This window comes from Dama dama, chromosome 19 (assembly GCF_033118175.1).
Source record: "Dama dama isolate Ldn47 chromosome 19, ASM3311817v1, whole genome shotgun sequence".
In the NCBI taxonomy this organism is placed as follows: domain Eukaryota; kingdom Metazoa; phylum Chordata; class Mammalia; order Artiodactyla; family Cervidae; genus Dama; species Dama dama.
In genome coordinates, this window is record NC_083699.1 from 76251462 (window position 1) to 76266373 (window position 14912).

The 14912-nt window shown below is 52.7% G+C and overlaps 1 protein-coding gene across 5 annotated transcripts in view; it reads right to left on the reverse strand.

Annotated features, from left to right (window-relative positions):
* MX2 (MX dynamin like GTPase 2) overlaps window positions 1-14912 on the reverse strand; it is a 37116-nt gene that overhangs the window by 21843 nt on the left and 361 nt on the right. The window contains exons 2-8 of one of the 5 annotated variants that reach the window (XM_061167544.1): window positions 11483-11611; window positions 8543-8738; window positions 8072-8437; window positions 7069-7261; window positions 5148-5279; window positions 1662-1816; window positions 164-302 (exon numbers count right to left, since the gene is read on the reverse strand). In XM_061167544.1, the coding sequence (XP_061023527.1) occupies window positions 164-302; window positions 1662-1816; window positions 5148-5279; window positions 7069-7261; window positions 8072-8368 (916 nt within the window). In that variant the 5' untranslated portion in view covers window positions 8369-8437; window positions 8543-8738; window positions 11483-11611. Of the gene's footprint in view, window positions 1-163; window positions 303-1661; window positions 1817-5147; window positions 5280-7068; window positions 7262-8071; window positions 8438-8542; window positions 8739-8844; window positions 8865-11477; window positions 11612-12691; window positions 12713-14912 lie in introns of those variants that run through there. The other 4 variants (XM_061167542.1, XM_061167545.1, XM_061167546.1 and 1 more) reach the window with 4 other exon arrangements.

The following is a 14912-nucleotide window of genomic DNA, read 5'->3' on the forward strand; positions in this document are numbered from 1 at the left end:
ACAACTGCACCCCAAGCCCACAGAGTCTCCCTGGGAACAGAGCTTGTATCTGATGCAGGGTGTGGGCACCTCTAACAGAGCTATTACATCCAGGACCTTCTAAATATCTGAGGGGTCTCCCCTGGCTTCCTGTCCTCTAAGGAGCTCGGCGCTTTCTTCTTACCTATGGTCCTGTCTCCATTGGGGTCCACCTCCTGGGCCATGCTCAGCGCCTCTGTGGTGGCGATGTCCACGTTGCAGGGGACTACCACCAAGTTGATGGTCTCTTGCCTCTGGATGTACTTTTTGATGAGTGCCTTGATCTGATGCCAAGGAGTCACAACAGAAGAGCACATCTCTGGTCACCCAAGAGCACAGCTGGTCATCCCAGAGCACCGCCCAGTTTTCACACTTCTGAGCTTTGGCTTAGCCTACGCTCTTCCTCTAGAATGTCTGACCACCTGCCCTCATTGAGTTCTCTGCTGAGGTTTTGCTTATCCTCCAGAGCTCATCACTGGTACTTCTTCTTTCCCAAAGGCTCCCTGATTCCCATGGCCAGATGAGACCCCTCCTTCCTTAACAGATCTTCCCTGGGATGCTTCTGAGCTGACGGCAGGAGGAAGAGGCATGCTCTGACCCCAGGCAAGCATTTTTGTCATGCCCTGGGAAACCCCACCCATTTGCTGAATGAAGTAGGGTAAGAAGTGTAGAATTAGCCCCTTAACTCAGGAATGGGAGTGACCTAATTACAAGGCTCCCAGAGACAGAGAATGGTGATCTGGATGTTGAGGAAGAAAGAGTAATCAAGTGCCTGAGACAGTGGGGCCAGCAGAGACCCATCCAAGAGGGACTGCCATGGTCTTAGTTGGGCTGTAATTGGGTTCCCAACACTGGCAGTGCCGCCCCCCACTCACCTCCTCGGAAAAGGGAAGAGGGCAGCTGTGACCTCAGTCCAAGGGGAAGAGGGTCTCATCTTTTCCCTCTCCTCCACCCCGTCCCTTTACACCCTGGACAACAACCCTGCTTCTGAGACCATCCTTGCCTCCTTGGCCTCCACATGAGCTGGCTCGGCAAGGCTTGACAAGGCTGGTCTCAGGGTGGACCCAGCCAGAGATCAGGTGTGATTCTGGCATCCCTGTGATGACTACGTTCTCAGGCAACCTTAAGTGGGAAGGTCTTTGGTAAAGAAGCCCCAGGCTCAGCAGCTGTTGGTTTATATCGGTCAGAACTGCTCTGCGGTTCTCATGCAAATCCACCTTACCGGCCTTCTTGTCCCTAGCCAGAGATCACAATCTGTGTCCTGATTGGTTTACGTAGTGTTACTTAAAAAACTTGTGGCTAAGATCGGTAGATCCCATGTAAAAATCCAATGTCTGGCTTCTTTTAAATATTAGGATAGTGGTAACACTGGGTCCATATTCCCACAGGACAGCATTGTACAGGGTGTGCGTTATACACCTCCAGGCCTACAGAGTCAGCTTTGCCTGTTTCCATGACTGCCGGGCCCTTGTCCGAACCCGAGTATGAGGCCCCAGCCCTAGACTGTCCTCCGCAGTCTCCTCCCCAACTACTCAGGCTGTGGGCTGGGAATGTGCACCAGAGCCCTGGGGGCTGCCGGCAGAGACCTCAGAAGTGCCCCCTGCTGAGCGTGGGGCCCACTCCCGAGTTGCAGAGAGGCTCACCTGCAGTCCGATGTCCTGTGGCTGGTTTTCCACAGCCACCCTGGTGATGCCGGGAAGGTCAATGAGGGTCAGATCTGGGACCTCAGGGGAGGTGACCTCCAGATTGATGAGCTCATGGCTGATGCCAACTCCATTCCCAGCTATGATGTTCTGGGCTATGGAGACCAAGAGAGGAGAAACCCTGAGTCCAGATGAAGAACCCAACCAAGCAAAAACAGTGGAATCTGTGGGCAGATTTATGTCTCACCTATTTATGTGTCTCACCTGTATCTGGGGACAGTCCTAAGGTGAGAAACAAGGAGGCAATTTAAGCACAGCCCTGATGAATTGCCTAATTCTTTAGAGATTAGGAGGTGGGAGAATGATGGTAACCAGGCTACTCTGTAAACGTTTCCTGCTTTAGCTATCACTCCCAGTCACTACTTAAGCTATGATTTTGTAACTCTATATTGAAGTGAAAAATACATACAGGAAAGTACACTTTGTTTTAAGCCTGTGGCTTGGTGAGTTTCACAGGTGGGACCCATTGGTGTCACGGAAACACACATCAAGAAACAGAACATGAAAAAAAAAAAGAAACAGAACTTAATCTATTATGTCTCCTGCATTGGCAGCAGATTCTTTTACCACCAGTACCACCTGGGAATCACTATAGTGCTGCTATAGAGATTCTAGAAGCTGACTTTTGGTGCACATTTTGGCTGGGAATGTACTTGGGATAAAGAAAGCTGAGCACTGAAGAACATGGGCAGCCCCCCTGCCCTGCTAAAGCCCCTCTCTCCCTGTGGATCGCTAGCCCTCACATAAAGTAGTGCTTATCTTAAGCTTTACCAGCATCTACTCTTTTACCCATTTTTGTACTTTATACTTGGTTGAGCCAAGTGAATTTGCTGATAGATAACCACTTTTGACCTACAAGAAGAGCATTTTCCTGTGGTCCCACCTAATATAAAAGGAATCGTAAACTACGTCTTCTCTTGGTATCATGCCTGTGTGCATGTGTGCTAAGTCACTCAGTCATGTCTGACTCTTTGTGACCCCATGGACTGTACCTTGCAAGGCTCCTCTATCCATGAGATTCTCCAGGCAAGACTACTGGAGTAGGTTGCCATGCCCTCCTCTAGGGGATCTTCTCGACCCAGGGATCAAACCCGAGTCTCTTGCGGCTTCTGCATTGCAGGTGGATTCTTTACCGCTGAGCCACTTGGGGAAACCCTCTCTTCGTCACGCTTTCTCAGCTCAACATTTCATTTGGGTGATTCCTTTATACTGGTGCTTGTGGCTGAGGGCTGTTCCTATTCATGGCCATTCTGTGTCTTGATCCAGTCTGTGGGGTGTGGGGGGTTGGGGCTGGGGGTGGGGTGGAGGGAGGTGGGTAATCATAGCTGCTTGCTTGCTAAGTCACTCAGTCATGTCTGACTCTTTGTGGCTCTACGAACTGGAGCCTGCCTGGCTCCTCTGTCCATGGGATTTTCCAGGCAAGAGTGCTGGAGTGGGTTGCTGTGCCCTCCTCCAGAGGATCTTCCCGACCCAGGAACTTAATCTATTATGTCTCCTGCATTGGCAGCAGATTCTTTTACCACCAGTACCACCTGGGAATCACTATAGTGCTGCTATAGAGATTCTAGAAGCTGACTTTTGGTGCACATTTTGGCTGGGAATGTACTTGGGATAAAGAAAGCTGAGCACTGAAGAACTGATGCTTTTGAACTGTGGTGTTGGAGAAGACTCTTGAGATTCCCTTGGACTGCAAAGAGATCCAACCAGTCCATCCTAAAGGAGATCAGTCCTGAGTGTTCATTGGAAGGACTGATGTTGAATTTGAAACTGCAATACTTTAGCCACCTGATGCGAAGAACTGACTCATTTGAAAAGACCCTGATGCTGGGAAAGACTGAGGGCAGGAGGAGAAGGGGACGACAGAGGATGAGATGGTTGGATGGCATCACTGACTCAATGGACATGAGTTTGGGTGGATTCTGGGAGTCGGTGATGGACAGGAGGCCTGGTGTGCTGCGGTTGATGGGGTCGCAAAGAGTTGGACACGACTGAGTGACTGAACTGAACTGATACTCGGGATTAGAGTTTTGAGGTGTTATGGGGGATGCATACACCTCCAGCCTTAGTGGATATTTTGTCAGTTTTCCAAAGTAGTTGCACCAACTTACACTCCCAACTGCAGTGGACCAGAGTTCCAAGATGCTACAGATGCTTTAGAGATGCTATTCTAAAGATGCTCATTACTAATCCTTACACAGAACATTCACCCAAGTTCACAGAACGTGCCCTCCCAGTCCTGCCCACAGAGCTCGCAGCTAGAGAGAGACTGGGCAGATCTCAGCCACGCTGCAGGATGTGCTGGGCACATGTGGACAGGACAGGCATAGCAGGCCCCGCAGGGAAGAGCTTTTATCATTTGAAGCTAGGAGACTTGCCAGGTGAAGGTCTCAGGAAGTTCCTGTTTTGGGGGTGGATGCTAGAATTGAGGCAGCACTTTGCAATTTGGGGAGCGATCCCTCTGGTGAGCCAGCTGGGGACACGAGATTCTCGGGGAGCTGAGGCCCAGGAGTCACGTGAAAACCCCAGCCTTGGATGGAGTTTGCTGCTCAGTGAGGCATAAGCCCATCTCCCTAGAATGGAAGCTATGGCCACAGAGTTTCCTGTTATGATCAGAGCGAATTTTTGCCTGTCTGGCTGAGCCCAGCTTGAGAGCAGGAAGGGGAAGATGCCTTGGGGAGGGGTGGGCAGGCCCAGGGACCTTGGAGGCAGGGCTGCGAGGGGATGACCTCCAGGGTCCTGTCTGAATGGCTATGGAAGTGGATTCCAGGAGCGTGCTACTTCAGTCATGTCCGACTCTTTGTGACCCTATGGACTGTAGCCCACCAGGCTCCTCTGTTCATGGGATTCTCCAGGCAAGAATACTAGAGTGAGTTGCCATGCCCTCCTCTAGGGGACCTTCCCCACCCAGGGATCAAACCTGTGTCTCTTATGTCTCCTGCACTGGCAGGCGGGTTCTTCACCACTAGCGCCTCCTGGGAAGACATTCCAGGAGCAACTGAGCCTGCTTCTCATTTGGTGGTTACGACAGACTGATCTCAAGAGTTGGATGTGCTTCTAGGAGTGATGGGTGGGCGGGGTTGGCCTTGGGGGAAACCTCACAGCTTGGAGACAGGGATGCGGCCACAGGCAACCAGACACTTCAGGTTAGAGCAGCTCCTCGTGACACATGTCCCCAGCGCTGACCGGGGTAGCTGGAGCAGGGGTGCTGTCTGGGACAGTTCCCAGAGGAGAGGCAGGTAAAACTGACAGTCGCGAAAGGGTAGGGTTATGCAGCAAGGAGGAGGGACGTGTGCGAGGCAGAGGGCGGCACGTGGGAAAGCCTGGAAAGAAGAGACGGTGCTTGCTGTGGGGCTGGAGAGGCCCGGGTGACTGCTGATGACGCCAGGGGGAGAAGGAGCTGACCTGCAGATGCCCGCAGGGCCCTACCTTTACGGATCTCCCACTCCACCTCGGAGGGATTGTGCAGGTGCTGCGTTATGTTGCGGTAGCTGATTCTCCCCGTCCACTCACACTCCCGCTTCGTCAGTTTCAGCACCAGCGGACACCGGGTGATGATTCCTGAGAGAGAGTTTCCCAAACAGCCTCTAAGTTTCCCTTAAAAAGAACCATTCACAGGTGCCCTTTTCTTTTTTGACTGCACCACAAGGCATGTAGAGTCTTGGTTCCCTGACCATCTCTTGAATTGGGAGAATGGAGTTCTAACCACTGGACCACCAGGGAAGCCCCACCCTTTGCTCTTATCCTCCCCAGTGTCCCCAGAGGGACACTTGTCTGAAATTTCCCTTGTCTGAAATCTGTATCCCTCTCTAGGGAGAACTCAGTCCAGCCCCACTAATTATCCCCGTTCCTAGAAAGACCTCGGGCACAGTCCAGGTGGCGTCCAAGGGTCAGGACGGGGGTAGGAGTGGGAGGGAAGCAGTGAGATTTACCTGGCCCCATCCAGCCCTCCTAGCCCCTCACACTCGGGCGTGGAGGGAGCCCAAAGCACTGTCCTGTAAGGGGCTCCTGCCTGCCCCACAAGACTGCCACGGTCACACTGGCCTCCAGACTCTTTGCTCTGTTGCTTTTCTCCTGGAAATGCTGAACCCAGGGCGGAGAGGAGGAGCCGTTGGTCCCCACTCTGACTCCATCACACATCAGAGTTGGGTGGGTGGGGATCTCACAGGAGACCCGGGAGTAAAGGACCGACTGCCCATGATTGGGAGGACACACAGGCCGGGGCGCCTGGTCTGGGTGGTTGTTGAGGGCTGTGCAGGCTCCATGAAGCCCCCATACCCTCTGTGCCCAGGAGGCAGCCCTGGCTCCCTGGGTTCCTGTTATTTTTGACAGATGGGCAGTACTGGAAGAAAATGGGTATGAGAGAGGGAATCAGGACAGGGGAAACTACCCACTTGAGGGTGTCGAGTGCGTCCTTTTTTCACCTTTATAATTATTTTCATTGTCAGAATATATGACAGATTTTTAATTCTGTTCTTGCACGCGTGCGTGCTAAATCACTTCAGTCGTGTCCAATTCTTTGCAACCCCATGGACTGTAGCTGGCCAGGCTCTTCTGTCCATGGGATTCTCCAGGCAAGAGTACTGGAGTGGGTAGCCTTTCCCTTCTCCAGGGGATCTTCCCAACTCAGCGATTGAACCCAGGTCTCCTGCATTGCAGGCAGATTCTTTACCAGCTGAGCCACCAGGGAAGGCCAGATGGTCATAGTAGTAGTAAGTGTCAGTTACTCAGTTCTGTCTGACTCTTTGAGACCCCATGGACTATAGCCTGCCAGTTTCCTCTGTCCATGGGATTCTCTAGGCAAGAATACTGAAGTGGGTTGACATGCTTAATTCTACAAACGTTAAAATTTTTTTTTTTTTGTAGGGAAACAGGAACTTCCTTGGTGGTCCAGTGGTTAAGACTGAACTCCTAATGCAGGGGGTGCAGGTTCAATCCCTTGTGGGCATGAAAGCCCACATGCCTTGAGGCATGACCAAAAAAAAAATTCTTTTTTAAAATGAAACATTTAAAAACATATCACACCATGATCCTGGCTAATAGCTTCTCAAAGTGTTGAGAAAATTCTCCAAAAAGACTTTACATGTAACTGGAAACTCACAAATTAACATAGAAATGTATCTAGAGTCTTAGAGGACTAGAAAGAAACCAACTGATACAAAGCCCAGCAATGACTGTCGACACGTGAAAGAGGACTCAGGACCTAGGGGTAGCAGGAGCATCCAGGCCCACCCCCTACCCCAGCCCCTGCCCACATCACCCGTCCAGGGGGGCTTCCCGTGGCCCCTCCTGAGCCTACTGGTCCTGGGATGCTCTGTGGCTTGCAGGAGGCTGCCCCAGCAGTGCTTACCGCTGCCCCTGGGGAGGGCGACCCCCGACAGAGCCTCCAGCACGGAGCTCTTGCCCGAGCTCTGGTCCCCGATGACGGCGATGGCGGGCAGGGCCAGGTCCTGCTCCACGCCCAGGGCCCGCAGGGAGTCGATGAGGTCAATGCAGGGCCGTACCTTCTCCTCATATTTTCTGTACAGGTTGTTTTCGGGCTCCTGGAGGAGACAGACAGACTCACAGCCTTGGCCTCTGATGGACTCCCACTGCTTTCTGGAATTTGCGGCTGAATTGATGGATTTGCTCATGTTGGGTTAGAGACAGGAGGGGCGAGAGGTGGACCCGGGTGTGCCAGAGGCAAGGCCCCCACGCTTGTTCCTGCAGAGGCTTGGCTTCCACTGCTGTGGGCTGGAGGTGGAGGTGCCCGTGTGAGTTGGGAGATGACCCTGCGAGAGCAGGCGCTCCCAGCTGGAGGGAGGGGAGAAGCCCACCCCGGGCCTGCAGGGCTGGGGTTGTGGGGGGGTGGCTGACAGTGATGACTGTGGCAGTTCACAGCTGGAGGGAAAGCTCCCAGGCAGGAGACCCCAGCACAGAGAACGGAGGCCCCAGATCCATGTCCAGGAAGGTCATTGCTGCCCCAGAGACTGTGTCTGCCCCCGGGGCTTGTTGGAAGTGCCCAGCAGGTTGGGGGTGGGGGAGGGCACCAGCTGTGCTACGGGACTGGACTAGACTGGCAGGTTTTATTCCCCACTTCCCCCCACCCCTCCACCTTCTTTCAGATGGTAAAGAGTCTGCCTGCAATGCAGGAGACCCAGGTTGCATCCCTGGGTCCTGAAGATCCCCTGGGGGAGAAAACGGCAACCCACCCCAGTACTCTTGCCTGAAGAATCCCATGGGCAGAGGAGCCGGGCGGGCTGCGGTCCATGGGGTCGCAAAGAGTCAGACAGGACTGTGTGACTAACATACACACTTCTCTCCCCTCCCTCCCCCTCATGCACCCTTCCTGACCCACCTTCCTCTCACCTTACCTTTGACCTCTGTTGGCCCCCACTTGCTTCTGGCTGCTGAGGGTCCAAATTCAGCTGATGGAAGTTGTTGGGAAGGAAGTTCAGGTGGCTCTCTCCCACCTGCCAATGGAGGGGACTCATTGTTTGCTCCGGTGCTGGAGCCGGCGGCGCTGGAGCCGGTGGTGCTGGAGCCGGTGGTGCTGGAGCCGGCGGCGGCGCTGGTGGCTGCTGATGGAAGTTCATGTTTTCCTTTGGGCTGGGCTGAGTGGAAGTCAGAATGTGCCTCCTTGACCTCAAAGGCCTGTAGGACAGCGACATGACTGTCTGCTCGGAGAGCTGGGGTATGCGGTCTCTGGGGCTCAGCGCCTCCGGTCTTCTCGACGAGCTCTGTGAAGACACAAGATGGGAGCGTGGCCCAGAGGTCCCCCCAGCAGACCTTCCTGGGGGCTGTATTTCCTCCAGCTCTGCCTTGCCCAACCCCTTACAACCCACCTGCTGCTCACTGACGCAGGGCAGACCAGCAGCCCAGCTCAGGCCTGTCTGCAGGAGGGGCTGATGGCCGCAAACAGGCACAGAACACAAAAGGGGTGTTGGCGGTGCCCCGGTGCCTGGGGACAAGGGGACTCTGCGCTTCCAGGGGAGAGTCTGCAGGTTCTGCTGTCACTTCTGCTGGGCTCCGCGTTGTCACCTACAGTTCAAGATGGAGAGGAGGCAGTAAGCTGTGGAGAGATGACAGGGAGCCTGTCCAGCATCCCTTGGTAGGCAATCTCTGCCCCGCCGTCACTGTTTCTCACCCAGGCTAGGTCAGGCTGCTGGAGATTCTGGGAGAAAGGTTGCTGGGGTCTCTTACTTCTCCGTGGGACCTACAATCAGGTGGTCGTCCCCCTAGAGACAGCTGGCCTCATCCAGCACTGCTCTGAGATGCTCATTTCGTTTTCACAGCAACCCTGCATGTCAGTGCCTAATTTGCACTTTTTCAGGTCAAGAAGGTGAAGCACAGTGCTCTAGTTACTGGCCTGAGTCAGGGCCCAGAGGCTGGCCAGGGACTCTGGGTCATGAACACTTTCCTGCTCTGACCGCCCCCCCCCCCATCCCCCCAAGGGACCAGAGTGGAGACAGTGAGTTGAATGTCTTCGCTCCCCTCCCAAATGCGAGTCCACCTGGATATGTGGCTGTGACCTTATTGGGAAAAGCCCACTCGCAGAGGAATTGAGGCAGATCTGGGGATGACGGTGGGCCCGAAATGCAAGAAGAGACAGGCGGGGAGGGTTTGAGACACAGGAGCCCCTTGGCTGGAGGGCAACAGAGGCAGAGATTGGAGGGTCGCTGCCCCAAGTCAGGGACCCCCGAGGGGATCAGGGGCCCCAGAAGCTGGGAGAGGGGCCTGAAAGAGTTCTCCCTCAGAGCCTCTGGGAAGAACTAGTTCTACTGACACCTCGCCCTGGAACTTCTGGCCTGAGAACTGGGAGAGAATAGATATCCTATGTGTCTGAGTTGGGGGCATTTGTCATGCCAGCTCCAGGGCACTAACCACTGGGAAGGACTGGAGTCTCGAGGTGGTGCCTACCCCGTCGCTGACCCTTGGGGCATCCGTGTGTGCCCTGTTTCCAGCCGTCCGTCCATCCCCTCCTCACAAAAGTGGCCCCATCCTTGCGCACACTATGGCCCTTTCCCTTCTAAGCCCCTGGTCTCATCCTGTCACTACCCTTTCTAAAAACTTCTGGGGTCTTTGTTTTCAGAACAAAGTTCCTAAAGAATTTGGTCCTAACCTACCTTTTCCTATCTGATACCATCTCTGAATGCTGGGCCAATTTTTTTTGCCTTCCCTCAAACTGGACCTGCACATTCATAACCTTGTGTGTGCCATTGGCCTAGCTTTAAAAGTGAGGATGGTTCATTCACTTATTCATTCATTCAACAGATGTGTATTGAGGACTAATGCAGGCTGAATTGTGTCCCCAAGTTCATATGTCAGAGTCCTAACCTCTAGGACCTCGGTGTGTGTCTACACTGGAGAGATGGGCTTTAAAGAGGATATTGAGGTAAACGAGGTGTCTTAATGAGAAACTCACTGGTGTCTTAATGAGAAAAAAACAGATTAGGACACAGATACACATGGAAGCAAGACCATGTGAGGACACAGGGAGAGGACTGCCGTCTCCATGTCCAGGAGGCCTCCGGAGAAAATAACCCTGCTGACACCTTAGTATTGGACTTCTGGCCTCCAGACTGTGAGAAAATACATTTCTGTTGTCTAAGCCATCCCCCCTGCTGCACTTTGTTACGGCAGCCTGAGCAAACTAATACGAGGACCTACTATGTGCGAGGTGGTTCCTGCTGTGAGGGTTCAGTGGAGAGCAAGCCAGATGAAGTCCTTGCCTCCGGTACACACATTCTGTCAGGGAGGACCCCCCCCCAAACAAGAAAGCGGACCAATGAAGAAGGCTGCAGTAATGCAACCCCAGGTGATGGTGGAGTGTCTGGAAGAAAGGGAGTGGGTGACAGATCCTGGGGTCAGTGTCAGAGGTGGAGGCAGGGGCTGTTAGAGGGCGTGTCTGCGTGTACAGGAAACAGGAAATGAATGAGGAGAGCAGCAATTATTTGAGGACTTGGGGAGGAGCCTTCCTGGCAGAACAAGTTCAAGTGCAAAGGTCCTGAGGTCAGAATGAGCTCAGGGAACTGGGAGAAGCACCCTTGTCTCCTGGGGGCTCAGAAAGCCCAGCCCAGGGGCGGCTCCCTTCTTTGGGATTGGGGGCTGGCCCCTCTGGTCCTCTCTGCCTTGCACTGACCGGGCTGTGCCCTGGCCTTTCCTGGCATGACAGGGGCTGGACCTGACACTTGGGTTTGGGTTGGAAGGAGGTGAAGTCTTCTACCTGTGCTTTTCTAAGCGGTGAGCTCCACTGACATGGAGACCCTAAAAAAGGGAGACCCCCCCACCACAGGCTCGTCCCTGCTCCTGGGGGAGCCCTGCAAAAGATGTCCAGTGGAGGGAGCACCCTTATCTCTGTGCTGAAATCCTAAGACAGCACCTCTGTTCCCTCTTGTGGATGAAGGGCAGTAAGACTGCTCAGTTGAGTGTTGGGCAGAAGGCCCATCTTACAGGCAACACCAATCTTACAGTCACAGTCAGCTGATTCCCGATGTGTGGGGCTGTGGGGGGATGAAGCAGGCACTTCCTGGCCAGGAATTGCTGGCATGCAGCTCTCAAGTGCCCTGCGGCTGAGGTTAGCTTTAGAGGAAAAGACTCTCAGCCAGCCCCTCCCACTGGTTGGGGACTAAAACTAAATCTGGGTTTTCACAGCTGTTTTGCATCTTCCTGTTCTTCATTTCTCTGAGTCCCTGAGGTTTAGCCTTTTCTCTGTTCCACATCTGAATAGTTTCCCATGGGGCCAGTCTCCCCCATGAAATTCATTGTCATACAAAATACCTGACCCTTCAGCAAGTGTCTAGAGAAAGTATGATCCCATGAAAAGGCCTCTGCTTTTTCTTTTTCATCTTGCTGGAAGCATCCTCAGATATTTTCCCCCAGTAGTGCCAAGGAGTGCTGGCAATGAGCAGAAGCTGGAAGAGACAGGGGTAGACTCTATGCAGAATCTCAGGAGGAACCAGCCCTGCTAATGCTTCCATCTCAGACTTCCAGCCTCCAGGGCTGGGAGAGACTAAATTTTCATTTTTTAAGCCCTCTAGTCTGGGATACTGTGCCATAACAACCCTAGGACACTCACATACCATTGATGTTCAGTCACTCAGTCGTGTCTGACTCTCTTCGACCCCATGGACTGCAGCATGCCAGGCTCCCTCTTTCACAATCTCCTGGAGCTTGCTCAAACTCATGTCCATTGAGTCAGTGTTGCCATCCAATCATCTCATCCTCTGTCATCCCCTTCTCCTCCTGCCCTCAAGCTTTCCCAGCATCAGGGTCTTTTCTCATGAGTCAGCTCTTCGCATTGGGTGGCCAAATTATTGGAACTTCAGCTTCAGTATCAGTCCCTCCAATGAATATTCAGGGTTGATTTCCTTTAGGATTGACTGGTTTAATCACCTTGCTGTTCAAGGGACTCTCAAGAGTCTTCTCTAGCACCACAGTTCAAAGGCATAGTGGTTTATACCTTATCTGTTCCCCCCAAGGCCTTTCTTTGCTGGGTGGACTTGGCATCATATCTGTCTCTCTCTAAGTAAAATTCTGAAGGCATAATAATCCACCAGTTCACGCTACAACGGGAATCAGCAAATGCTAGAAAGCAGGTGTCCTTGCCCCTCAAGAGAAACAGTGTCAGGAGCCCTCTTGGCCACTACTGCCTCAAGCAAGAGGGATCCTGAAGCTCTGGGACCAGGCTTTGGGACTTCAATTCTGATTCTGAAAGTGTGTGTCATTCTATATATCATCAAACAGTTGACTAAATTCGGACACTATCTACCGGGAGATGACAGCGGATACCACAGGACTATTATCAGATGGGGCTCACCCTATCACCCGCCCCCACCTCATCCTGCTGCTAATTACAAACCGGCATTTGTCATCTGTCTCTAGGCTTCCCAGGTGGCACAGTAGCAAAGAATATGCCTGCCAATGCAGGAGATGCAGGAGATTCTGGTTTGATCCCTGGACAAGGAAATGGCATCCCACTCCAGTGTTCTTACCTGGGAAATCCTATGAACAGAGGCACCTGTTGGGATATAGTCCATGGGGTCACAGTCGGACACAACTGAGTGACCGAGCACACACACACACACACAGCCCCCTAATTCTACAAGGATTAAACCCTGGGCCACTGCAGCTGCTCCCCTGAAAGTAGTTCAGGATGGAGATCAGGAGCAAGGCCCTCTGTGCTCTGGGAAAAACTGGCAGAACAGGTCTTCAGATAGTTTGATATTTTCCGGAGAAGATTTTATGAGCACAATTCTTGCATCTCCTCATACCTAGAAAAGCACTAAAATCACTAATGGTGACATCTGCTCCTCGTGACTAGCAGTGAGCTTCTGCCAAAATGTGTGCTTGATTGCACATACGCCCTTCACTAAAATCATATATTACTGACTTCCCCACTAGCTGTTTGTCACAGCTCCTCAGAGCTATCCAAAATGCTGTCTCTCAGGCTATCATCCTCATTTTGCCCCCAATAAAACTCAACTCACAACTCTCATGTGCATTTTTCCCCCAGTCAACACTGCCCACTTCAGATGCAAACCGCTAGCAAGGACACCCCCCACCTCATCCCACCGCCCCTCTTGCGTTTGAATAATCTGCTAAAGCAGAAACCTTTCGCTGACTAGATCACAGGTTTATTATAAAAGGATTTCCCAGGTGGCGCTAGTTCTTTACAGAACCTGCCTGCAATGCAGGAGACATAAGAGACACGGTGCGAACCCTGGGTGGGGAAGATCCCCTGGAGGAGGGCACGGCAACCCACTCTAGTATTCCTGCCCGGAGATTCTCCATGGACAGAGGAGCCTGGTGAGCTGCAGTCCATGGGATCACAAAGATTCGGACACGACTGAGGGAAATAGCATGCACACAGACACAACTCAGGAAAAGTGAAAGCCGCTCAGTCATGTCCTACTCTTTGCGACCTCATGGACTATACAGTTCATGGAATTCTCCAGGCCAGAATACTGGAGTGGGTAGCCTTTTCCTTCGTCAGGGTATCTTCTCAACCCAGGGATTGGACCCAGGTCTCCGTCATTGCAGGTGGATTCTTTACCAGCTGAGCCACCAGGGAAGCCCAACTCAGAAAAAGCCAGACGGAGAAGATGCAGAGCGCAGGCGCAGGACGAGGGTGGAGCTTCCACTCTGCGAGCACCGCTCTCCCGCATCTCCAGTGCGCTCCAGAAACCCTTCAAACACTCTCCGGTTGTAAGGCGGCTTCATTCCATAGACCTGAGTGATTCCATCGCTGACTATCCGAGATTGAACTCAATCTCCTGCCCTGCTTCCCTTCCGGGAGATGGGGAGTGGCTGGAAGCGCCAGTCCTCTGTCACGTGATCGCTCACCTAGGCAACCGGCTCCTACCTCATTAACGTAACACGGGGACCTGACACCACCTGATTAGCATAACAGAAGCGGATGCTCTCCTCCCTTCTGAGGGTTTTAGGAACACCCATTAGGCTGGAACTGAAAGTGAAAGTGAAGTCGCTCAGCTGTGTTCGACTCTTTCAGACCCCGTGGACTGTCGCCTACTAGGCTCCTCCCTCCATGGGATTCTCCAGGCAAGGTAGTGGAGTGGGTTGCCGTTTCCTTCTCCAGGGGATCTTCCCGACCCAGGGATCGAACCCGAGGCTCCTGCATTGCAGGCGGATTCTTTACCATCTGAGCCACCTGGGAAGCCCAACACAGACCAAATAATCTCTCCTTTTCCCCTACAATTGTGAATATTAGGAAATAGTCACCTGGATGAGTTAATATCTATCCTCATACTTACTTTTTTTTCTTGTGATGAGGACTTTTAAGATCTGCCCTTTTTGTTGTTATTGTTTAGTCTCTAAGTCGTGTCTGACTATTTTGCAGACCCATGGACTGTAGCCTCCCAGGCTCCTCTGTCCATGGCACTCTCTGGGCAAGAATACTGGAGTGAGTTGCCATGCCCTTCTCCAGGGGATCTTCCCAACCTGAGGATTGAACCTGCATCCCCTGAGTCTCCTGCACGGGCAGGAGGGTTCTTTACCACTACTACCACCTGGGAAGCCTTCTACTCTCTTAGCAACTTTCTAAAATGCTACACAGTATTATTAGCTGTGGAGATGCAAGGTACAGCAAGGTGACTATAGTTAATATATTTCTTATTCTAAATCACAGCTTCACAGAGCATGAAACTCTCTCCCCTCCTCAGGATGTACAACTTCCATGGAAGTTCCAGAAGCCAC